Source organism: Schistocerca nitens, chromosome 4 (genome assembly GCF_023898315.1).
Source record: "Schistocerca nitens isolate TAMUIC-IGC-003100 chromosome 4, iqSchNite1.1, whole genome shotgun sequence".
Classification (NCBI taxonomy): domain Eukaryota; kingdom Metazoa; phylum Arthropoda; class Insecta; order Orthoptera; family Acrididae; genus Schistocerca; species Schistocerca nitens.
Genome location: NC_064617.1, coordinates 446,991,908 through 447,017,801, shown reverse-complemented (window position 1 = coordinate 447,017,801; position 25,894 = coordinate 446,991,908). Strand labels below are relative to the sequence as shown.

Sequence of the window (25,894 nt, the reverse complement as noted above, 5' to 3'; positions counted from 1 at the left end):
TAACCCTGACAGCAACGCCACCATGTTGAATAATGCTTTTCGTGCAGCCAGAGGACGTCATGTTACGACTCAAACTGTGCGCAGTAGGCTGCATCATGCGATACTTCACTCCAGACGTCCATGGCGAGGTCCTTCTTTGCAACCACGACACCATGCAACGCGGTACAGATGGATCCAACTACAAGCCGAATGGACCGCTCAGAGTTGGCATCATGTTCTCTTCACCGATGAGTGTCGCATGTGCCTTCAGCCAGACAAGCGTCGGAGACGTGTTTGGAGGCAACCCGGTCAAGCTGAAAGCCTTGGACACACTGTCCAGGAAGAGCAGCAAGGTGGAGGTTCCCTGCTGTTTTGAGATGACGTTATGTGGGGCCGACGTACACAGCTGGTAGTCATGGAAGGCGCCGTAACGGCTGTACGATACATGAATGCTGTCCTCCGACCGACAGTGTAGCCATATCAGCAGCATATTGGCGAGGCATTCGTCTTCATGGACGACAATTCGCGCCCCCGTCGTGCACATCTAGTGACTGACTTCCTCCAGGAGAACGACATCGCTCGACTAGAGTGGTCAACATGTTTTCCAGACGTGAGCCGCGCGGGATTAGCCGAACGGTCTAAGGCGCTGCAGTCATGGACTGTGCAGCTGGTCCCGGCGGAGGTTCGAGTCCTCCCTCGGGCATTGGCGTGTGTGTTTGTCCTTAGGATAATTGAGGTCAAGTAGTGTGTAAGCTTAGGGACTGATGACCTTAGCAGTAAAGTCCCATAAGATTTCACAAACATTTGATCATTTTTTTTTTTCCAGACGTGAACCCTATCGAACCGTTGAGGAGTGGGACAATTTTGGCCAACAGTGCCTTGATGAACTTGTGGATAGTATACCACGACGTATACAGGCATGCATCAATGCAAGAGAACGTGCTACTGGGTATTAGAGGTATTGGTGTGTACAGCAGTCTAGACCACCACCTCTGAAAGTCTCACTGTATGGTAGTACAACATGCAACGTGTGGTTTTCATGAGTAATAAAAAGGGGGGAAATGATGTTTTAGTTGATCTCTATTCCAGTTTTCTGTACAGGTTCCGAATCTCTCGGAACCGAGATGAAGCAAAACTTGTTTTGATGTGTGTGTGTTCCAAAACGCTGTGCATAAAAACAGGATATTCCTGTGCTCATTACACGGGTTCTTTGGTGATAAAAATGTAAGGTTAAGTGTTTTGGGGAGCCCTTGGGCTAGGGATGATTTTTATACCCAAAAAGAAGGATCGTCTTAGGGTCATTATGCTGTCGTCTCCTTCACTCTTTCCATAGCACTGTTCTGTCATTGTCAACTGTCATCCAGTATTTATTTCTTTTCCGTCTCTTTGCCACTGCAATGTCTTCTTATCCCATCATAAAAAAGCACGAATATGTTCGCAAGCCAGAATTTTTGGAAAAAATTTTAAAGCTGCTGAGGATGGTAGAATGGGCAGCTGGCGCCCCAATTTTCAGTCAGAGTCTTTTAACTAAACAGGAACATATTCGCATTTTTTGTTCTCCGATAGGAGCATTTTTCCGCTGGTGCTAAGAATTTACAACAAGCGGATGACATGGGTACTGGACGGTAGTTTTTGGGATCACTTCTGTAGGTTTAGGGATCACTTCTCCTTTCCTTCTTGTAGACGAGTTTGACCAGTGCTTCTTTCCAACTACAGGGCAAGATTATTCACAAAATGGTATACAAGTGACTGATTTTCAGCTAAAGAAATATTATTGCCAGCATTATCGCTGCAGAACTTGCACAATGCGTAAATGTATCTTGCCTAGAAATATAAATGGCTCTAAGCGCTATGGGACTTAACAACCGAGGTCATCAGTCCCCCATCCTAGAAATATACAAGTTCTCAATTTTCCAACAGAAAATCAAACTCTTTCTATAACCTTTTTCTGATATCTGCAATTACTTGGAGGAGGAGGAGATTAGTGTTTAACGTCCCGTCGACAACGAGGTCATTGGAGCACAAGCTCAGATTGGGGAAGGATGGGGAAGGAAATCGGCCACGCCCTTTCAAAGCAACCACCCCGGCATTTGTCTGAAATGATCTAAGGAAATCACGGAAAACCTAAATCAGGATGAGTGTGCTAACCACTGCGCTACCTCACTCGGTGCTATCACTTTGTACTTATCGTGTACCGATTCGTCATAAACAGTGTGATAAGCTTGTAAGTGTGTTGCCGGGTATTTTGTGCTGAGAAATAATAGTTAAGAAAGAAATTCGTGCGCAGTTTGCGAGTTAATTAGCTTTTAAGTTGGCCAATCAGGCCGTTGGGCGTGCATATTCAAGCGGCCCGCCAGAGACGATGTCGCCAGAAGTGTTCGTCGTTTGGTTTCCTAAAACCAAACGAGAGAACCATACAGAAATTGGACATGGGACGGTAGTAAGAACCGAACCTGAGCCAAAGGCGGAATAGTCTCGTATGCTGTCATCTACGTTACGAGAACAACTGACAATCATTGTATCCGGCGTGCCGCTTGAATTTGCCCGCCCAGAGGCATGATTGGCTAACTTACCAATTATTGATCAACACAACCTACCCTGCAACATGCTGACAAGCTTTTGAGACTATTTCTTACCACCTTGTTTATATCGAGTGGACATGTCTTCAGTTCTTTTAAATGACGCTCGTAGTACTCAGTGCTTATTTAGAGTGTATTATGAAAATTCATGATGGAACTTCTTTCTTTTTACTAGCTTAGACGGTTTTCCTTTAACTTCATCGTTTCCTGTTTATTACTCCCTGTGCTTTCTTTTAACTGAAGCTGATTTCATTGTTGCAGGAAATCCGCCGACTATCCCGACGCCAGGCAGTGGTCGGCACCCGAGCAGGTGAGGAAGCGATGCCTGCCCGCCTGCTGCTCACTAATGATTCGTCTCGTGACTTTCGAACAGAGTGCATTAAACTGAATCTTTAGTTACAAATTTTTAAGAAGGCATATACATAATTCATCTTCATCACAAAAATTCCAGTGGATTGAAAAATTGTGGATGTCAAATGCTCCGTCAAATTAAAGACAGAATCGGACTTCAGTCACCTGGAAGCCACGACAATACTGGAAAACTATAATCCTGTTTCTCTCGCTCTACTCACATTCCTGCTTGAAGCCGAGCTGCAGGAGACGCGATGAGATGAAATGTACAGAATCAACGTCAAGGGCCGGCCGGTGTGGCCGAGAGGTTCTAGGCGCTTCAGTCTGGAGCCGCGCTGCTGCAACGGTCGCAGGCTCGAATCCTGCCTCGGGCATGGATGTGTGTGATGTCTTTAGGTTAGTTAGGTTTAAGTAGTTCTAAATTCTATGGGACTGATGACCACAGATGTTAAGTCCAATAGTGCTCAGAGCCATTTTTTCAACATCAAGGACCCAGAAACCGCTGAATGTAGATTTATTGTTAATGTTTTCAAACAGCAACGTAGAGGATCGTTCAGGGTAATCAGTTTATGAAGATGGAGAAATGCGACTCCAGGTTAATGGATCAAAGACCAAAAATGTGAGAAAAAGCTCCGTAGAAGCTGGGTAAAGGCAACTACCTTCAAACGAAAAAAAGTAAGTGGCATGCAGAGAGGGGAAGGGGGAGGGTATTGACCTGAAAGTGTGGCCGGGAAGTAAATGCGGCCAGAATGAACTATAGCTGCTTGACGGTGGAAATTACCAGACACTAGAAGAGGGCTGTCTAGCTAAGACAAGAATGCCTTCGTACCTGGTGGTCTTATGAGCTGAGGGTGACCGTGAGACCACTTTTGATTCGATTCGCAAGGCAGAGAGTATGCGGTATTATTTATGACAACTTGATGTCGACGCTAATATTATGAAGATAATGTCTCATGTAATGTCAATCGTCTGGTAATGGTTGGAGAAATACCATCGCACTGCAGTCTCGGCTCTTTACGCCCCAGCTTTATGATCCGCACTACATCAAACTACCATCAGCAGTCCAATATACAGCAGTTTGCCTTCCTAAACTAAACGAAAATCCGTCCGAATAGGCGTCGGAAGGCCCTATGTTACTGACCGACCGGCGTGTCATCCTTTTCCGGTAGGCGTCAGTGGATGCGGATATGGAGGGGCATGTGGTCAGCACACCGCTCTCCCGGCCGTTATCAGTTTCCTTCATGGGCTTTTCATATACACGCAAAAGCGTGTTGCTCCAACGCAAATTGAATCACGCGCCAAAAACACAACAACCAATCAGAGACTGTGCTCGACATCTATTGAGCATCCCAGAGAGCCCCAGAGAGCATCCCAGAGTGCCCCAGAGAGCTAAAACACTAAGAAGAATCGCTTCTCGGCTTTTGGCAAGATCAATGTGTAGTATTTGTGGCCCTTAAAAGGGCCGTTTATTGAGAACTGCTTTCAATGATTATATAAAGTACAATCACCCACAATGCGACAATCTTCCAAAGAAGAAGGACCACTAGCCTTCACCCATAAGTAAATACTACAATCGGAATTTATCTTACAACGTCTACGACAAGACAAAGACAAACTCCCGTGAGGAAAAAGGTAGGAACCCTCACTAGCTATAATAATCTCAGAAACAGGTACAGTACGGTAAGCTAAGATTTCTATTTTCGTCGTCGCCGGCGAATATTGGTTTACAAATCACTTGTCACTGTGGACGGCACTCTTGGTGCTTCGACATCTTCTGGTAAGGGTAAAAAGAACGAAACGAGAGGAGTTTCTAAAACTACTCAATTTGTTCTTATTCATGGACCCACTTTATTTTGTGGTGCGAGGTTAAATTTTTCTTTAATGAAAGTTTCTTCTTCCTCCAGTTTGGGTAACGGTTGGGTAACTGTTGCTTTCGTTGCTTGTAACAATGCAGGTAGAGCCGGTTTGGAATCCTTTGAAAGTCGGGAAATCTTAGCTTACCGTACTATACCAGTTTCTGAGATTATTATAGCTAGTGAGGGTTCCTACCTTTTTCCTCACGGGAGTTTGTCTTTGTCTTGTCGTAGACGTTGTAAGATAAATACCGATTGTAGTATTCACTTATGGGTGAAGGCTAGTGGTCCTTCTTCTTTGGAAGATTGTCGCATTGTGGGTGATTGTACTTTATATAATCATTGAAAGCAGTTCTCAATAAACGGCCCTTTTAAGGGCCACAAATACTACACATTGATCTTGCCAAAAGCCGAGAAGCGATTCTTCTTAGCGTTTTAGCTCTCTGGGGCACTCTGGGATGCTCTCTGGGGCTCTCTGGGATGCTCAATAGATGTCGAGCACAGTCTCTGATTGGTTGTTGTGTTTTTGGCGCGTGATTCAATTTGCGTTGGAGCAACACACGTTTCACACTGGGACACTGGTGACGGTCACCAGCGACGGTCACATTCGTTCGAACTGGAGCATTCACACCGGGATACTACACCGCCTCACCGGACCACTGTGACGCAGCAGTGACTCACCCCCGCCACATGTGACTGACAAGGTCACTGTGTTCACAGCAGTTACCGCCGGACATGCATTACTTTGCACTGGAGTGTTAGCACTGGGACACAGATCACAGACACAGCGCTGCAGATTTGCCAACAGACAGGCAGTCATTTCTGAGACAGTGCTGCGAAACATTCATTATATATTATACTGTACACATTGTAGCCATGAGTTTAGATTTCATTAACACGGAAGATCATATAAATGAAATAGAAAGTCGTCCCACTATTTGGGATGCCAAAAGCGATGACTATAGCAACAAAGTGGTGGCTGGGAGGGTAGTAACCTTCAAGCACATTTGCATCCCTCGCCCCCTATTCTTCTGCGTCTTAAGGCGTTCCGCCTTATGGTCCAAAAAATAGAGTTAAAATATTATTCTTAATTACAATTATTTACGCATATGTGGCTCCTACAATAATGAATTTTATTTATTTATTATAACATTATTGAAGTACAAGTTCCTGACACACTATAATTTTAATTCTAAGTTCCATTCAGTTCAGTGAATTCAATAATGTGACTTCTTACAGTTAACATAGCAATAATTGCACGATGCACGTGACAAATACACTGCCAGATGCCACATTAATGTTCACGTTACATTTCTAGTAATTACATTTTTGCAGCTGCCAAGCCACTTCACCTTCAGGGCTAACGAAGTAGTTTGCAGAGTCATCTCTGATACTGTTCGCTTGAGGTGACATGTCCTGCAATCCTTGAATAGTTAACCTACCCTCAAACGACATAAAGAATATAAAAAAATTCTTTCTCCAGCCGATCATGTAGCAGTGGATGTACGTGTAATAAACGTTATCTCTTCATTCTCCTCCTCCTCCTCCTCCTCCTGCTCAGAAGTACCAACAAAAGTTCCTCCTCGCTCGAGTCCATTTCACGAACTAATCAGTTGGCAATACCTGCAGTGTCGGACACCGGTGATCCAGGAGTGTTCACCACAATTACTGGTGACAATCACTGGCGACCGCCACCAGTGTCCCAGTGTGAAACGGGCCTAAGAGTTCAACGTCCCGTCATCTTCGTGATCATTACCCGCAGGGTAGGAGATGTGACTGGGCGAAGGTGGGTAGGAAATTACCTAGGAAAAGTACGTCAACCTTTGCAGCTGGGGATTTGAATGCCATTCTTCTCGAATGTACGCGATCTCACTTGGGCAGCCACATAAATGCATTGAATTATATTGCAAGGAGGGGTTACATCGATAACGAAATAATACCAAGCAGGAACTTAACTCCACTGATTCAAAAACGTTCGTACGATGACCATCAGCACCACATTAAGATACAACATATAGGAATCCTCCAGATGTTTTCCTCATCCTGAGAGTATTACAATTCTTATACTCTGCGCATCCACCACACAGAGAAAAGCAAAATTAGGAAAATTTAGCCTTCCTCCTGATCTGTTTGATGTCTTACGGATGCGTGTTAACAATAATTGCTGTCTCATCTGTCCAAACGTACTGCCGTGAACAGTTGCGTGTTGTCACAGACTAGTTAAGCAGATGATTGGCTAAACAGCATCCTCAAACGAGTAACTGTTGCAAAATTTTTCTTAGCCCGGCACTAGGGTGAGCAAAAACAAATTAAATTAAAAAAATGAAATGTTACTAAATGTGTCTGATAACCAGAGAATATCGTTTGAGTTTCACGATTGTCTCAGTAAAACGATTGTTTAAGTTTGCTTAATTTTGTTCAGCAAAATACAGCACACACACACACACACACACGCGTGCGCGCGCGCGCAAGCTGAGGCTCTCTGAACGTTTAAGGGACGGCAGTTCACGAAAGGTCGAAAGAGTTCCATTGACGAGCTGGAAGAGCGACAAATTTCGACGCGAATGAATAAACGTTTCCTGCGCACTGCGCTTCGTTTTTGGACTCCATTAACGCCTACACGAGTTTTCGATGCTTTTACTCATTCATAAAGTCGTTCAATGACGGAGATTACAGTTCGAGTTTCACGTAAAACTAAAAAATTGATACGCAGAGTGATGTACGAGTGGAATGGTTACGAGCTTCAGAGAAGTCTCGTTTAACTGGCGTTGGCTGACTGTTACTGCGCTCACTAGGAAACACCTTAACAAAATGCCCAACACGAAATAAGGATGTTGGTTCTAAAGTTGTGAAAAGAAAGATACCAAGAGAATAAATGAACTTTTAGTTTAGTGTAGAGTAATCTTCTCCTCTATTTAACAAGTACTCAGACACGAGTGCCGACATGTATTACTAGCATATGGTCATACCATTCAAGAAATTATAAAAATATCTCAGAGATTGTCGTGATAACGCTGTCGCCTTTAGAGCAATAACAACAACAAGGAACGGGCAAGAGAAGAGGAAACTGGCGGTGAACATTTAGAAGCGACTTGTTCGTTCACAAACTGAACTATGCTCTAAGCCCGTAACATTGTCAACAGTTAGACAGATCTTGTCGAAAGCTCCTTCAGAAAGAGTGGCAAAATATCAGTCTACGCTTGATGTTGTATGACACGTCACAGTAAGGAACCACGATAGACACGTTTTTTTTTTATTTTCTTTTAGTTGTATGTCTTTAATCGTAAGAGGTTTCTATATGTTTTTTTTATTTCTAACTTTAAGTAGTAATGATCGTCTTCACATCTGAATGTGTCGCATGCTGCGTAGTCCATGTAAGACCGACCCATTTTCGAGTATGTGTTACATATACGCATGTGTGTTACACACTGTATATGCACTAGGTGGTTTGGTGTTACAAGAATGTAGATGCGCATAGTACGTACAGATCTGAAGGTAATCAGTACTGATGTATCAAACGAAATATAAAAATCTCTTGCGATCAAAGACTGATACAAATACTAAGTAAATTGCTCATTTAAAAATATATCGTTTCTGAAGGTACTGATAGTGAACCACCGTTGATATACACAAGTTAGATGTATTAAAATACTGACTTACGGTATCGATTAGCGAAATTCTGTTACGTTTACATTTAATAAATGGCAGAACAAGCCCATTTCCCCCTTCATATTCGTGTAGACTGCAGAGCTAACTACAGGTGAGTGTGTCAAAGGACGGCGATAAGAAGGGTAAAAGAACGAATTGGAAAAATTACAGAGCAGTATTTTTAACGTTCGCCGCTAGTAGGAAACTAGATTGTGTCATACGCTGTAGCATAATGAAATTTCTCGGGGAAATGAAACGCCTTTAAAAGACTCAATATGAGTTCTGAAAACACCGCTCGTGTGAAACAGCCCACTTGTTTCTCATTCGCAAATTGTAGACACAAATGAAAAGCTAGATTATTTTTTCCTAGATTCCCAGAGAAGCATTAGACTCTCTACTAGACAGTCCACTGATAAACAAGATATGATCATAAGAAGATCTTTTACAATAATTTTGTCCAATAGAACTGGATGGCGAGTATTTAATAGAATCGAAAGTCAGGTGGGGGATACGTCGAAGAAGTATGGTAAGTCCGCGAAAGTTCTCAGTATACAATTAACAAAGTCAGCAGCATCCTCGGGTTGTTACCGAACGAAGTGGCGCAATGGTTAGCACAATGGATTCGCTTACGAGAGGACAACGGTTCAACTCCCCGTCCAGCTCTCCAGATAGGAATTTCATTAAGTTTCCCTAAATCGCTTAATTCGAATCCCGCAACGCTTTCTCTTAAATGGTACGGCCGATTTCTTTCCTCCTTCTTCCGAATCCACGTTTTTACTCCGTCTATAATGGTCTCGTCGGTGACAGAATGTTAAATCGTAGTGTTGTTTCCCACCTACTCACAATGTTCACAGACTATGTAACTGTAGATTGAATTTCAACTTGGTGTCTGACATGAAAGCGCTCTTTTACTGGAAGCCAGTGCCCACAGGCAAATGGAAACGCCTGCTGGTGTCCAGTTACAACATTAGTGTTGAAGTTGTGGAAACTGTCACATTTAAAATTTTAACGATAAGAGTACTAAGAAGCCACATGAAATTGAACTGATATGTGAAATCAGTAGAAGTCATGGAAAATAGAAGAATCGGCTATTGGAAGGATTCTGTTCTAGTGAAATTTATCTAATAAGGAGACTGCTTAGAGAATACTAGTGCGGCCTACTCCTGATTCGTGCTTCAGTGCTTGGAGTCCTTAACAAGCAAGTAAGACAACATATTTAGAAGGAATTCACAGATGCGCTAACATAATTGTAAAAAGTCACTATAGCCCATATAAAAGTGTAACGGAGTTGATCAAAATATTTAAATGGGACCTGTTCTTAAAAAGACGTTGGTGCTGTCGAGGAAACACTATTAGGTACATTTAGAGAACTATAATTTGAGGCAGAGTCCCAATATTTCTACTGTCTGCACCATACCTTTCTCTTAGGAATCAACATAAATACATACGTATTCTAAAGGTTAGTGCCTAGTCGATGCAACCACTTCCTTTCGTAGGGACCACTAAAATAATATGAGTGAGGTTAGAACGAATAAAATATAATACAGACATTTTATCTCGTTTCGTATGCGTTTATGCTTTCTGGTTTGTTGCAGCGAATTCTCTTTCTCCAGAATGACTTTTTCACTCTATAGCGTTGAGTGCTGCGCCCGGAAATTTTCTGGAACATCCAGGCATGACCCGTTCTCACAGCTTTAATTTCGCCAATACACCTCCAGGTTCGAGTTTCCATCGGGAATACAGTTAAAATACGCTAGGGGGTTTCGGTTCCCTCACTACATGCGCTATATGCAAGTTTTGTTGTTATCTTACTGAAACATGACGTAACTATCGTTTCTGCTTTGTTTCTGAGTAAAACTGAACGCCTATGCCAGATTCAATCATGAAATACGTTTGAGTAACTTGCTTATGACGGCCGTATCGTCAATCCTCCTCCTTCAGCCTTATATAGAGGAACGCTTCTTGACATTTTCTGAGAACATCATTGATAATGAAACAGTTATCTTCTACAGATAAAAAGAAGCCTGGATCAATAAAAAATATTACTTGTCATGATAGTCATTCCGTGTGATGCACTACTGCTGCATTTCATTTTAATGTTGCTCTGCCAGCTCACAATATCACGATTTTATAGACCTACATTTATTGAACTTAAATGTATGGTCCCACCACTACCTCATCAATAGATGTTTGGAGTTTGGGGTACTCAATGTAAGTCCCATACGTAATAAGTCAGACGCCCAGGCACTAAACCCAGACTCGTAAAGTTGTTTCAAATGAATCTGTTGTGATGTTATTAATGGCTGGTTCTCCGTCCTCTACATTGCCTTAGAAATTATGTGATGTAAACTTGGTCAATGAATAAATATGATTAAGAAAAAGATTCTGCCTTGAGTAAATAAAAGTTTCTTCTTCTTTTGTCACTCATGGTCTATGAAGAAATTTCATCACACGTTGATAACAGTGGCCATGTGTATAAAGCGATATCTGAGACAGATGTAAGTCAGCCCATCCACTTAATCCGTGTTGACACATTTATTTGACTTTCGTATGATGAGGCTACTGGGAAATCAAGGAGTTTCTCCTTCGTCAATGTAGATTGTAATATTATATATTATCCATTGTTTTAAGGTGGCTAAGTTCACGAGTACTGTGATAGATCTCTCGGAGGAAGAATGAGTGAAATTTAAGCTTTCATATTCCGTCTACGACGAGGTCATTAGAGATCTATAACGAGTTCTACAGCACATCCTTTCCAATGTGGACATCCCATCATCTGGCTTAATAGATTTAGAGAAAGCAAGAAAATCTAAATCTGGCCAAAAAGGACAGAGTTTTTAAATTCTCATCTCATTAACGTGACGCTCCACGAAGAAACATAAGCCAAGCCCAAATAGTTCTAAACCGACACATCAATATTTTCTATTTAGCTCTCAAGTTTATCATATCGCGATTCGGCGCACTTTGCCTTCTCACAAAGCAACAGTCTCTTTATGAGATTATAAAGCTGCAGTTTTTGGATTAGTTGCGTACTCTCTGAGAGCCACTACTAATTTCATTTATGGAACCTTCCTTACTGCTCACGTTGATAATTGCAAATTCGCATTTACTTCTGAGATGTCTCTAAAGAATGTTCTCGAGCGTTGGTAACTGTTCCGTCACTTAACGCAAAAGTGCCAACTTTGATGAAAACTGCAAATGTATTCTCTACGCCCAATTTGTGTGCACCACCTCCAAATTATCGCTGCAAGAATATCGCAACGTACAAATTATCACCTAAATCCATGTCGAATTCTAATAATAGATGCGGTAAAGTTTTAATTATCACCCCCAAAGAATGAAGACGCGACCATGAAACCTGGCGGCAGTGTTGATTCTCCCTCACATAATCGCCCTTCAATCCGATCACATTTTCCCTAGGGCCAGTAAGTCGGTGGAGACCTTGTGGCTGTTTAGGAGACATTTTCTTTGAAAAGCATCCAAAGTAAGAGGAAGTAGTCACTGGATGCCGAGTCAGGAAAATACGGAGACTGGATGTTGTGGGGCCTGATGGGGGGGGGGGGGGGGGGGGAGGACGCCTTGAGGCAAAATTTAGTGACCCAAAGAAGCAGTATGTGTCTCTGCAGAACGAGCTGGGTCATTGTCGTTGAATAAAACTATCCCCTCAGACAGTGTCCGCGACAGCCTCACGGAACTTCGTCAGGAGCTTTCGATAGTACGAGGGTTAGCTTTAGAGTTCTGTTTCTGTATCGATAAAAACAGAACCCTTATAGGATGTCCGTCTGTCTGTCTGTCCGACTGTTAAGATTCCTTATTCTCAGGAAGGAATATACGTATCAAGTTAAATTTTGTTGTCACACACTAAAGTCTACGTTGTCCTGTCGGTGTAAAAAATTTAAGCGACTGTGTCAATGCAATAAAAGATACGGCCATTTATGTCGCATATTTTTATGTATTGCAGTATCGATATCGATAACAGGAAAAATAGATGAAATTGCCGATTTCCGAAATGGGTAACTATCTATATACATAATTAAGTTTTGCGGAACCCTAAAAGCGTGAGTCTAACTCCCACTTACTCAGAGTTTTTTTTTTAAAAAGTCCGATTAGCTGCGAAATGGAAACCGTAGTGAAAGTCAAATATGTTTTATCTGTGACATTTAGCTGCGCCTTCTCTACATAGTCGCCTCTCCGATTTAGGCAATCGTCGTAGCGTGGTAATAACTTCCGAATACCCTCATCACAGAAGGCAGTCACCTGTGCTTTCCGCTAATTCTTCTCGCTGGTCTGCAGCTCGTTCACAGTACCAAAATACTGTCATAGGTTCACGTAAGCTAAGAGACGAAAATCATAAGGTGCCAAGTCCAGGTTGTATGGTGGGTGATCAAACACTTCCCATCGAGAACGCTGCAGGAGTGTCTTTGATGCAGCTGGGGTGTGCAGCCGAGCATTGCCACAAAGGACAATGCCTGATGAAAACTTTCCTCACAGTTTGTCCTGAAATGTCCTTCATACACGATTTACTCGAATCGCCTGATCCACTGACTAAACAAGATCATCAGTTGACATTCACCTGCCGGCTGGGTTGGCCGAGCGGTTCTAGGCGCTACAGTCTGGAACCGCGCGACAGCTACGGTCGCAGGTTCGAATCCTGCCACGGGCGTGGATGTGTGTGATGTCCTTAGATTAGTTAGGTTTAAGTAGTTCTAAGTTCTAGGGGACTGATACCTCAGAAGTTAAGTCCCATAGTGCTCAGAGCCATTTGAACCATTTGACATTCACCTGCTTCCCTGACCGTCTGCATCATGACCGTCTGTATGTCCTACTTCAAACTTCGCGCAACATCGCTGCCGTAATTTGCTGCCACGCGTGACAGTTACATTATGTGGCCTGCGTGATATAAGGAGGAACTCTTCAGTATGAAGAAACCGAATGACAGCACGCTCTTCACACTTGGGAGGAGACTCTATCATTCTAGATATTCCTAAATGACCACTGTGCGCTCAAAACTGAAAGTGTGACGTGATGCTATAGACGGACATACTAGAGACACCTCAAAACGCATCTGCGCAAAGCTTCACCGGATTTTCACTGTGGTTTTAAAGGCTTGGCCGATCGCATCTTGAACAAGAAAAAAAAAAAGGGAGTCCTCGTATGATCCTGTGGCGATTTGCCCCTTACGACTGGAACCATTAGCGCCCCATTACGACCGTCCCAAAAAAAATCTCAGCAGTACATTCGCCGATGATGGTTACGTCTTCACTTTCTTCGTCAGTGATAAATCCACGTTTCCACTGTTTGCTTTGCTTCAGGTGCGAAGTGGCACACCCAAACCTCTTCCATAGCCATATTAACTGGCCTGTCACACCTCCAACATAATTCTACTGCATCTGTCTGGAGGGGTTTCTTGAATGGGTGTGAGTGGTCAAGGAACCGGTGGGTGGCTACATTTGTTGCATTCGGAATGTCGTGCAAGATGTTGAAAATTGACCCCATACCCCATTTTAAATTTATCCACTATCGTCTCGATTGTGATATGCCGTTCTTTGAGCATCTGGACTTCCACTTCTCGTGTGAGTTCCAGTTCTTTACAAAGATGTGGTCTGGCACTTCTTTGTTCGTCATCCAGCCCTGTTTGTGAACGATGGAAGCGCCTGTGCCACCTAACCACCGAGTCATATGATGGCATTGCTGCCATACACTGCTATTCAATGAGCATGGATTGTTAGAACGCTATTCCCCTTCAAATACAGAGAGCTATTTGCAGTATGATACTCCTCTGTACCAGCGGTCTGCGCCTCTTTGTTTAGTTCCTCTAGCGGGGTGCTACGATGTGGTGGTGCCGCGATATTAGTCTGCAGCAGACCTGCAGACATGCTCTGCAAACAAGCAGAAAATTAGGTAACTTTATTTTCTCGAAGTGATAAATAAAATTTTATGACTACCCCTAGTACGCCTACTGCTTAGTTGTCAGTTGGGATGGCAGTGGCTGTGTGTTTCTCAGTCCCACGGACTAAGCCATTGTGCCTTGTCACAAAACAGTTGCCTCTTCATGCGATCTTTAGTTTGCCATTTGTGTACTGCTGCTTGCTGATCGAGATTCACTACATCCGCATTATAGAAACCTTGACGTTGACAGTTGTTGGATGGTTCTCCACGCCGACTTTTGTGGAATCAGCAAAGAACTTTTATGGACCTTGGTAACTATTCCTTCTTTTTTTACTTAACGTAATGGCACGTCCTCTTCTTTGAAGTCAATTGTTGCATGCCATCTGTGCCCCAAATTTATCTACACCACCTTCATATTGACGTTGCTGGGGGACCGCGACGTACTAATCAGGTATTCATACGTATTACATGTATACCCATATTTTATACATCCTTTGTTTGAGAATGTGAGCACTTAGTGTCTTGCAATTAACTTTACACAAAATTTCAAACCTTCACAAAACTCCTTCTCGCTGATGACCGAACAAAATGATGAAAGGAAACGAGTTTATCGCTTACTGCGTTTTCGCTGTTCATGCAGTAGAACTGCTGCGTGGAATAGGACGTTTTAATTTATTACTTCTTTGCTACTACCTGCATTCGCAACACATTTTCCAGACAGTATTCACATACATCACTCAAATTACCAGCAAAATTATATCATTCTACGACCCTTAGTTCATAAACACAAAGATGCGTGAAAACACACCGCATCATTTAAGACTCTATTTGCGACACTTGTCACAGACAGTATGCACATCTGCCACTATATGTACCTACCAAAATATATCATTATATGACACATAGTTCAGAGGATATGATGTCATAAACACTAAGATACTCGAAAAACTGTGGCATCATGCATGACTTTTTAATGTACACTATGTGATCCGAAGTATTCGGCCACTTGGCTGAAAATGTTCGTGGCGCCCTCGATCGGCAATGCTGGAATTCAATTCAAATTTTACTGTTGGCACTACACACGCTGGCAGATTACGTTCACCGGGCATTCACCATACCCACACCCTGTCGTCGGATCTCCAAATTGTGCACCGTGATTCGTCACTCCACACAATGTATTTCAATAGCCAAACGTTTACGCTCCTGCCACCAAGCGAGGCGTCGTTTGGCATTTACTGGCGTGATGTGTGGCCTATGAGCAGCCGCTCGACCGTGAAATTCAAGTTTTCTAACCTCCCGCCTAACTGTCATAGTACTTGTAGTGGATCCTGATGCAGTTTGGAATTCCTGTGTGATGTTCTGCATAGATGTCTGCCTATTACACATTACGACCCTCTTCAACTGTCGGCGATCTCTGTCAGTCGACAGACGAGGTCGTCCTATACGCTTTTGTGCTGTACGTGTCCCTCCACGTTTCCACTACACTATCACATCGGAAACAGTGGACCTAGGGATGTTTAGGAGTGTGGAAATCTCGCGTACGGATGTTTGACACAAGTGACACCTAATCACCTGACCACGTTCGAAGTAGGTGAGTTCCGCGGTGCGCCCCATTCTGCTCTCTCAAAATGTCTAATGACTACTGAGATCGCTGATATGGTGTACCTAGCAGTAGGTGGCAGCACAATGTACCTAATATGAAAAACGTATGTTTTGGGGGGTGTCCGGATACTTTTGATCACATAGGGTACGACCTCATAAACATTGAGCTGTGTAAAAACAAAACTGCAGGGTGAAATTCGCTGGAAATACAGATGAAATATGTGTACAAATACTTGTGAAATACGTTAAATACATGCGAAATATACCAAAAGGTAAAAAGCTCATCCTTAACCCCTGGAACGATTTAAACCAAATTTTTTAGACATACTAGTTTCGAAATAGTGTGGAGGTAAGAAACAACAGCCTCCTTTAGGGTGGGAGTGATAATATGGAGAGAGAAAGAGGGACCACGAGATGGATAGATGGGAGGGAGGAGACGGACAGACAAAGAGAAGGAAGGGACAGATGGACGAATAGAAGATTTGAATAAAAGCACACCAGAACATTTTTTGTAAATAACTGTTGAACTATGGGTAACACCACCGGGCGCAGCTAGTTATCTCCTAAATACATGACACACTGGAGAGTGGAGTAAGATACCCGCATTCCATTCTCACGCTGTATTTTATATTTATACGAGGCTGTAAGTAACTGTCTTGTAAATATATATCCTCACGGCATGTAAATATTGTACATTATTTTATACATTGTAAATGCTTCTGTCACGAATGAACAAATAAATAGTTATACGACTGCCTGCGAATTTTAGAACCATTTCTTTCAAGGTGATACCCCTTTGAATGCACATTAGTTTATGGGTTTGTATTATATAATCTTTTATTTACCTGCTACAGATGTCGTACAAAGTTACTGACTTTGGTTCATCGCCTGTAGAAAATACATACGCATATTTCCCATAACTTTTTCTGATGTGGCTAAATGTTCACATCCAATGGCAGTTACTGGTATTATGTGTTTATGCTATATACTCCAAACGTTTTTGTACCTTTGCTTCAAAATGTATAAAACTAAAGAAATTGTATGAATTAACAGTCAATTAGTCTTTGTCACTTTAATAATTACTTCATCAATTTTTATGTGATGATAATCAAATACATATAATTTTGTACTATACAGGACGGCCCATTTACCTTAAGCATACAAAATAACTTTTTGTCCTGAAACAAAACAAAAAAATGTATCGAGCAAATGGTTCAAATGGCTCTGAGCACTATGGGACTCAACTGCTGAGGTCATTAGCCCCCTAGAACTTAGAACTAGTTAAACCTAACTAACCTAAGGACATCACAAACATCCATGCCCGAGGCAGGATTCGAACCTGCTACCGTAGCGGTCATGCGGTTCCAGACTGCAGCGCCTTTAACCGCACGGCCACTTCGGCCGGCTGTATCGAGCAAATGCTGTTTATCTGTCAAGGGGATATTAATCAGCCTGACCACCTTTCTCGTAGCTATTGTAAATAGCACCATGCTTTTCTGTCCCCTCTCCTCAGTACCTGTCCAGGAACGTATCCCAGTGTACCATTCACATAAACATGCCGTTATTAAGAACGTAACACAAAATTGACTTTGAGCCTCCTGTAACAGGCGCAAAACGCGAGGACAATGCTCACCAGTCACTCAGTCAACCAGCTTCAGCTGAAGATTTGTCTGTGTGCAATGTACACCAACGAAGAAAAATGTTGGAATGTGTGTGAATTCCTAAGGTACCAAAACACACACCCATGCCCGAGCGAGGACTCGAACCTCCGGCGGGAGCGGCCGAACGAAGAAAAGATAGAAAAGATACACATCTGTGGAGAATGTAAGTTTCCACAACGGTAACGTTTAAAAGTACTACAGTACTGTACTAATAACTTGTATTGTTGGCTAGTCAACATTCCCTGTAGATGAGAAGCAACTCTACGTTCTCTTCCTTGGGGTACAGTGTAGTCACACAAACCTTCAACTAAAGACTGTTGAATAAAAGACTGGTGTGCATTCTCCTTGTTTTTCCATTTGTTTACTGTGAACTGCAGAAAATGGACGAGTTACATTATCGTAGGAGAGACAAAATGAATTTTGTGTTTCGATTCAATAATGTCATGGTTGTGTGAGTGGGACGCTATGATACATTTCTGAACACGTCTTTTGAATTAAAAAGATGTGGAGCGTTAAATAAAGAACTTTGTGGTGTACACATCCTCATAAAGCAAAAATTACAAGAAAGGCAATTACGCTGGTTAATGCCACTGTTAATTCCGCTCTGGTGGCTAAACAACATTTGGTTGATACATTTTTTATTTTGCTTCTGGAGGAATAGTTTTTGTGGTGGTCAATGTCAATGGGAAGTCCCATATAGGCACTTGAAAAAAAGACTCTTATTTTCTCTAAATTACTGTTGTTACGAATTGAACACAAAAATAATACAGCTATAAGGATAAATGAGGGGCTGAGATTACAAGTGCTTGCTGAAGCAAACTGAGTAAATGACTACTAAAGTTAAATGCCTATTTATAAATTATGTTATTGTCGAAACATCAGATATTTTTGTTCCTAGTGGTGCGATTGCCTGTTTATGGTTGTAGGTACGATTGGAGATTGTAGTGCCTCTGCACTGTTTTTATAATATTTTAAATATAGTTATACGCTTGAAACTTAAAAAAAATTAAATTAAAACAAGTACAAGTGCAAAAACTTTTTATTTACAGTTCTCTGTTTTGAAGGTTTTTGTGGTACAACATAATGATGTACATATAACAACACATGTTCACTATAAAACAAGGAAGTGAGAGTAATTAAAGCGAAATTAATATAACAAGCTGAAATACAATTGGTAAATAGCAAATAAAATACTAAAACGAAAATATGTTGGCGTGGTTCCAACACAAACAAGAGATTATTCATAGCCACTTTCTATAATCCCCACAGAGTCAGTGCACATAGAATCATAATCATTTCCTTCTGTGGTATCTCTTGAAGAATGTCTTTCCTGGAGAACACTCGTGATGCTGTATCGTTCTTCCTTGAAGCTTCATTGGACAAGTCCTCTTCTTTCTCCGCTTTCTCTTGTTATCCCCGTTGTAACTACTTGGAATGGGATATATTCTTATAGAACTCATGATAAAGTGGAGGGGTGTAGTTTTGATCTCCTGAAGATTTTTCCATTTCCCAACTTTTATTTCAAACTCGTCTTGATGCAAAGGCTACAGAAGAGGCATTGATGGGTGATAAGTGTTGGACCTCCTAAAAGCAGCTGCCATAAACTCAAGATCGCGGTTTAGTGCATACTTGAACTGTATTATTAGAGGATTTTCTTTGTTGATACAGAACCATCTGGTATTACTCCATTTTATTTTGTTTTGTGTTCGCCACCTTTCGGATGGTGGGCGATGACAGAATAGAGGCACACGCCCTGTAATCTTCCTCAAACAACTTTACGGAAACTATTTTGTACAAAAACAATTCATTTTCCGCTCTTTATAGCTTTATATGTCAGGTTCCTGATGATGTGACCATCATTTCGTTAATGATCATAGTTATCATTGTATTTACATGGAAGTAGGACACTGCGAGAAATCCGAAAAAGTTAGCAATTAAAAATAGGGGTCGCTATGATTTTGCGTTTGGTACACTTTACATAATATGTTGCTGCGTACAATATGTTACTAAATTTAGCTAACATATCGAATTTTTCTTGGGTCGAGGTCTTAGTCACCAGTCTCGAGATAATTGATCTGATGTAGCACACTCATTTGCGATCACGCCACGCCAGCCATAAAACCAGAGTGAAATATTTACAACATTCCTCATATTTCATAAACGATTTGAAATATCGAAAAGAGATTTTGGAAAATGATAGTATGTGAAGAGGAGAGTACTTTGCCACGTGTTTGTTATGCAAAACTTCATTATCTGCCATGTTATTCCACTAACTGCCGACTTTTTTAATAAAAGAATTTAAATTTTAAGGGCTATCGATAGCTGGTAAAACGAGAAGTGCTATGGATTTGGGAACAACGTAATTGAACACGTTAGGCGATTATTTTGTTCTGAGGATGTGCTTCTTCATGAGCTACACACTTTTCTTTTCCTCTGTTTCCTCACTTAATAAACTTGATAAACCACCGTTTCAGAATTCTCTCGCAATTGTGTCCGCACAATATGTTAGTGAGGTGACATTTTGTAAACTCTGCTGTGTTTTGGCAAAAGAAGCAAATTTTAAGATTGCAACAGGAGAAATGTGCAGGTTTTCCTCAAAATTCGCCACTCATGACGCTTCTCTCAACGTTACAAATGGTTGACAAACCAAGCGAAAATAAATCGCTGCCTTTTCAGCAGAATTCTTTTTAGATAGTAACCAAAGCAGAGGTGACAGATCTTTTTGGATGTCACCATGGAAGTGTGGGTGTGGAGGAGCTACACTTTACAAAAAAATGTGAGCCCAAGTTTAGAATGGCACTTCCCCTACAACACTCGTCATTTCCCCTACAGCGCCTGCCCGCAACCCCCACCACTACTGTTCTCCTCACGCCTGCCCTGGTGACTGCACATCTACCCGTCACAGTATTTTGTACGGTTTCTGACTTTGTCCTTTGCTATGGAGTCCATGGCTTTAATTGAAAGAAAGCTTTATGTCTTCATTTCCACTATGGAAAAATTTCTGCTTACGTGCTTTACTGCTTTCTTTCTATCTTGAGGAAAAAATACACGGTAAAGTGTTTCTTCGCCTTTTCAGAGAGACCAAAATGTTTATCGTATTCCACGTATGTATGACCACGTTTAAAAAAAAATCTCACGGGATAGATGGAAAGGATCAATGTTTATTAAGCATGATAATATACAATGACATCTCCTTGTACATCAATTACTCCTTCAAGGACACCACTCACTTTGCACCAAACATTTAGCCTTTCATTAGCATTGATCTTCCTCCTGTTCTTGGTATATAATAAAAATGGCTTGTCCGTTGTTACAACTGCAGTACCGTAATTCTTGTTTGGAATAACACCAATTGAAAAAATACGAAAAGCTATAATATCTCTCTCATTATAGCTCTCCAGTCCTCCAAGGGGTGCATCACCTCCTCGAATTATAGCAACAGTAAACCACGAGTTACCAGAAACTACTTCTGTAGTAGTACAAGAAAAATTAATATTGCAGCCTACAAAAACAATAGTCCCTCCTAATAACTGTTTTTGTGCAGTATTCTTCGGTGTAAGATTGAATGTATCAACATTCTTGTATACTGGTAATCTCGTTCTTCTTGTAAATCTCCTCCTTCGGTGAGGCATGGCTGTCTGTACCGTGCGGCTGCCTCGAGTCGACTGACGTGCAGTTATAAACTTATTGTGTCAATATGTTGATGTTACCTCAAGATGTACAAGTGGTATTTCAAAAGACACCCTATTTAAACACGCAATAAATATTACTATAACTGCTCTTAAAAGCACACACATTAGTCCATTGCTGTAGTTTCAAAAATAATACTTACCTGAATCTTCTTTAAAGACGGCAGCAATTCTCCTTCTGTCCACCGTTTCAATTATACTAGTTACATTCTAAGTGCAGACCAGGCATTGTCTTAGAGATTAAACTTAATCATCCCAGAGAGCGGCATTATACAGGTAACCGCTTTCACTTCTTTTTACTCAGAACAGACCCACACATCAGCTTCCCAAATGTGCATTTAGATCATTTTCTTGTGAAATGTCACTTGTATCACTTGTAATTTCAGCCCCTTAATCGTTTTTTCCAAGAAGCAATCTAGTAAAGTTCCTGTGCATAGTTTGTAGTTAATACATTGTGGATAATAAATTTGTGTGAGGAGCGTGACACTGGTGTGTTTGTTTGTTTGGCAGGCTGCCGCCATGTTCCCGTGGCTGCTGAACAACTGGCCCAAGAGGACGGCGGCCGACTACGACTACTAGCGCACACCGGCGCACACACTTAGCCTTCCTTTTTTCCGCTACGAGCGCTCCAGTATAGTTACGAAAGGACTCTCATTTGTCTTGCGATTCGAGGAAGTAGCTTTCCTGCGCCCTATGTTTGTTTCTCTCCACGAATGGTACACTTCAGATTCCTCTTCTTCTATTTGTCGTGATTACTATTCCGCCTGCTCCGTTCTTTTACCTTACTTTAAAAGAGCATAGTGAACTTGCTTCAGGCAAGAACGTTAGAAAACATGTAGTTAATTGAAGGTAGATTCTACATTCTCCATTAGAATTTCAGTTCTGTATACATCTTCTTCTAGACAGTTCGATGTATCCGTCTGAATTATAATCCTTCAAAAAATGACATCTTGTTTCAGTCTCTCGCGAAATAAATAGCTTTCCCGGAAATATTTAAACCTCGGAAATTTTTCCACGTGATCACATAATTAATTTTGCATGTTGACGAATGTTTAGCCATGCATTACCCAGCACACCCCTGTTTCTATACCATCGAACTTAGAGTATGTAATACTTACTGGACTCGAATGATTGTTATTCAATTTGAAGTAGCATATAACATCAAATATCTTAAAATATTAAATGTAACTGCAATGCATTCTTACAGATTGTTCAATATTTATGTTAACGTTGTTTACAAGTGGCTTTTTCAATGCTAACGACTCCATCCAATATTCCTCTCCTTGAACCTTTCAGCATCTGATAAGAAAGCATGCAGAGATCATGTTGCTCCTCATAATGACTTCGCTTTTTAATAATCTTCATCTTCAATGAAGACGACAATACCCATTGTATATTACCACATTGAAGGCACTAGTTTCCCTGTCAATAATAACTGAATTTATTGTGAGGAGAAACATAACTCTGACATGTCATATAAATGTAAATTCAAGCTAGACGTTTCGGAATAAACATTGAGTCACAGAACACGTAATAGCACTAGTGTACGTAACATCAAGGTAAATGTAAATTCAAGCTAGACGTTTCGGAATAAACATTGAGTCACAGAACAAATAATAGCACTAGTGTACGTAACGTCGTGGTAAACTCTGTTTCAGCTTTTCACTTATTGTAGACGCTGCTGTGTGTATAGATTGGGCATTGTTAATGTGTTCGCCCGATTTCAAACACACACAAAAATTAGACTAAATACACGTTTTAAGCACCTCGCTAACACGTTGGCAAAATTATTTATATTTACATAGACCTATGACGATACACTGCAGTCAATTGACATTTGATGCAACGCTTAAACTGATTTTTCTAAACCGTTCAACGTACGTATTTGAATTTTCATTTATTTCACAGATTTACTACCGTTTACTTTTTTGAAAGTTTCGCCAAAATACTCAACTGGCTCGTTTTACGCAACAGATACAACCACGGAGTGCTTTAAATTATTATTGCTGAATAACCATGTGCGATTCATATTTCATCACAACTATAATATTTCGCTAGGTTCTGGTGTTGGTAAGTAAATCTTACTAGCTTTCGCGTCAACTATTGCATGTATTGCTTCGTACATCTAACAACATAACCCTTCAGGTAAATGTATAAATTGGGTGGTATTCTGGCCGTGTGCGCATTTCTGAGCGAATGTCACAGTGCTAAAGTATGCAGTGTAATAGATATATAAAATACAGCGGAACTGATAGTATAGATCAAATATAGGAAAATAAGAGAGTAAATTGACAAACAATGATAAAAGCACCTAATTCACACCTTCTAAGATATAAGTACTATATACGTAATCGATCGGCTTTCATAAATTAAAAATCAGTGAATAGCTTACTGTTTTTGCTTATTGAGATTAGAGGTTTGTTCCATATTAACAGAAAAAATTTACTGGTGGAATTCTCCTGTTCTGTTTATTATAGTTGGGTCGATGCGCTCAGTTTATTACTCATACTGCTCTTTATAACTGATTTGGTAACTGTTAACTACCGTAACTTCATCATTAGTGGCAACTAAGTTCCGAAATGGTCAAAGAACAGAGAAACAGAACAGAAGAATCGAATTGTTAAATTATTTTTGCTATTTAACCGAGTGTGATTCACGTTTAATTTATATATACCGACTGACTCTCTCTTTAGCGAATAATGACGCTCATTTTTACTTGCGCACCATTTACCACACAAACACACACACACACACATCCACAACACATCACCCGTCATCTGAATATTATAAATACATGTGAAAAGTTGATGGATACGGTAGAAATAAATTCTTACACCAGATGTATCATACCGATTTTATCTAAAATAAACTTTTTCTGTATGATCCGAACGTTTCTCAAGGACAAGATCATATTTTGCTTCTTGCATAGCAATTGCGCACACTATTTCTATAATTAAAAAAAATAAATAAAAAAGACGCCACACATGATATCACATGAGAATTCTACAGAACCATTTCAGACACTAATAAAGTCACAGCCTGTGCTTAATGATGATGAGGCATTACACCAATGTAGTATGAAAGTTCTGAAGAACTAGAAAAAGTAGTAGCGGAAAAAATGTAAATGGGCACCCTCTTTTTTTGTTCACTTAAATGTAGTTCTTTTGGAAAAATTCAAGATATTTATCCTTTATTAACTACTGTAACAAGTTTAAGAAATGATGGGAGGCAAGACTATTATTAATATCAGTTACTTCTGTTTGAAAATGAAGATTCAAAAAGCTTGCAAAATGAAATTAAAAAATGTATGAGCCTCTACAAAAAGGTACATGAAATCTTTTAAAACAATACAAAACCGTATATTAGTCTTAAAAGAGCGAATTGCACATATTTAAGCTTTTTAAATGAACATCAAATCCAAAATTCTTTGCGGAAATCGCAAACGTAAATAGCTCCTTCAGCTCCGGCATAATCTAAGAGCATCCACATTTAGCATATGACACATTTAACCCGCATCTGTTCTTGACTACCCTAAGACAACTTTTCGTCAGAGAAAATGCAAGTTGTATCGCTTGAGGCTGACGTATCCCCATCGTTGATACCCAGATTATTATCGCTGTCCACAAGGGGAGGGTCACAGGCGCTTAATGAGTCCGAAGAAGAATCAGATCGTTTCGTGGAATCAATTTTCTCTTTCTAAAGGTCTTACCACATCTGGCAGCAGGGCAGCCTCTAGCCCCAGACAAAATCAACAGGCTACGTGGTCAAGTGATCCTTGTATGGCGTTCCAGTGATGAGGCACGCGGTTGCTACTTTGCGTCCCGAGTGGCAGTTCTCTTCTGAATATTGGGGGCGGGAGGTACGTCGAATGGTAAAGGCGTTTGAAGTCCCCAGCGAACTTCACGGTTTCAGGGACCTCATGAATTGGCGTAGCTATAGCCCGACATAATTGTATATCAGGATATCTCGAAGGAAAGGCAAATGGTGTAATGGTCCTAAGACGACCAGCAGAAGAGCACGTGATTCAGAAACACTATTTTCTACCGTGGAGTCAGTTTTTTTTTTTTTTTTTTTTTTTTTCAGTCAACTCAGCAGCTATTGAAGACAGTGTCGGAGAGGATGCAGTGGTTCATTGGACATAACCCAATTACTTTCAATCTATTTGTTGCTATCTTAGTTGTTTGGGATAAAGGTAGACTTGGTCATAAGCCTCCATAACGCCGCAGATACGAGAGGATGCCCATTCTGTGCAACCATATTCTCACTGCCTCGCTTTAACAATTTCTCACATGACCATGGACATCTTATCCAGACGCTGGTGTTTGTGGGTAAAATGAGGATGACGTGAGATGATGGTCACATGATGCTCTTTGGCAAATTCAATCACCTCTAGATTTACGTAGTGCCTATAATGATCATTCAAGATGAGCAGAAGTATGGACTCTACCAATTGCGCCAGCGGAGCAGCCTCTCATTGGAACTTCGGAAAATCATCATTGGCAGGACTGTGTCCCAAAGCGGTCATGCATGCGATAATTTTGATTAAAGCCCCTCTTTCTGTGAACATTTCAGGTGCAATTTGTTTTCTCCCTTTCCTCCGTATCACATTGGGTATTTTTCTCAATAACTGACAGATCTGTCTC

General features: G+C 41.1%; 1 protein-coding gene across 1 annotated transcript in view; it reads left to right on the top strand.

Annotated features, from left to right (window-relative positions):
* Nucleotides 1–22,399, top strand: part of LOC126252752 (uncharacterized) — a 318,238-nt gene extending 295,839 nt beyond the window's left edge. The window contains exons 4-5 of the mRNA XM_049953660.1: nt 2,820–2,868; nt 21,762–22,399. Coding sequence (XP_049809617.1) covers nt 2,820–2,868; nt 21,762–21,830 — 118 coding nt within the window. The 3' untranslated portion in view covers nt 21,831–22,399. The remainder of the gene's footprint in view (nt 1–2,819; nt 2,869–21,761) is intronic.
* Nucleotides 22,400–25,894: the final 3,495 nt, after the last annotated feature.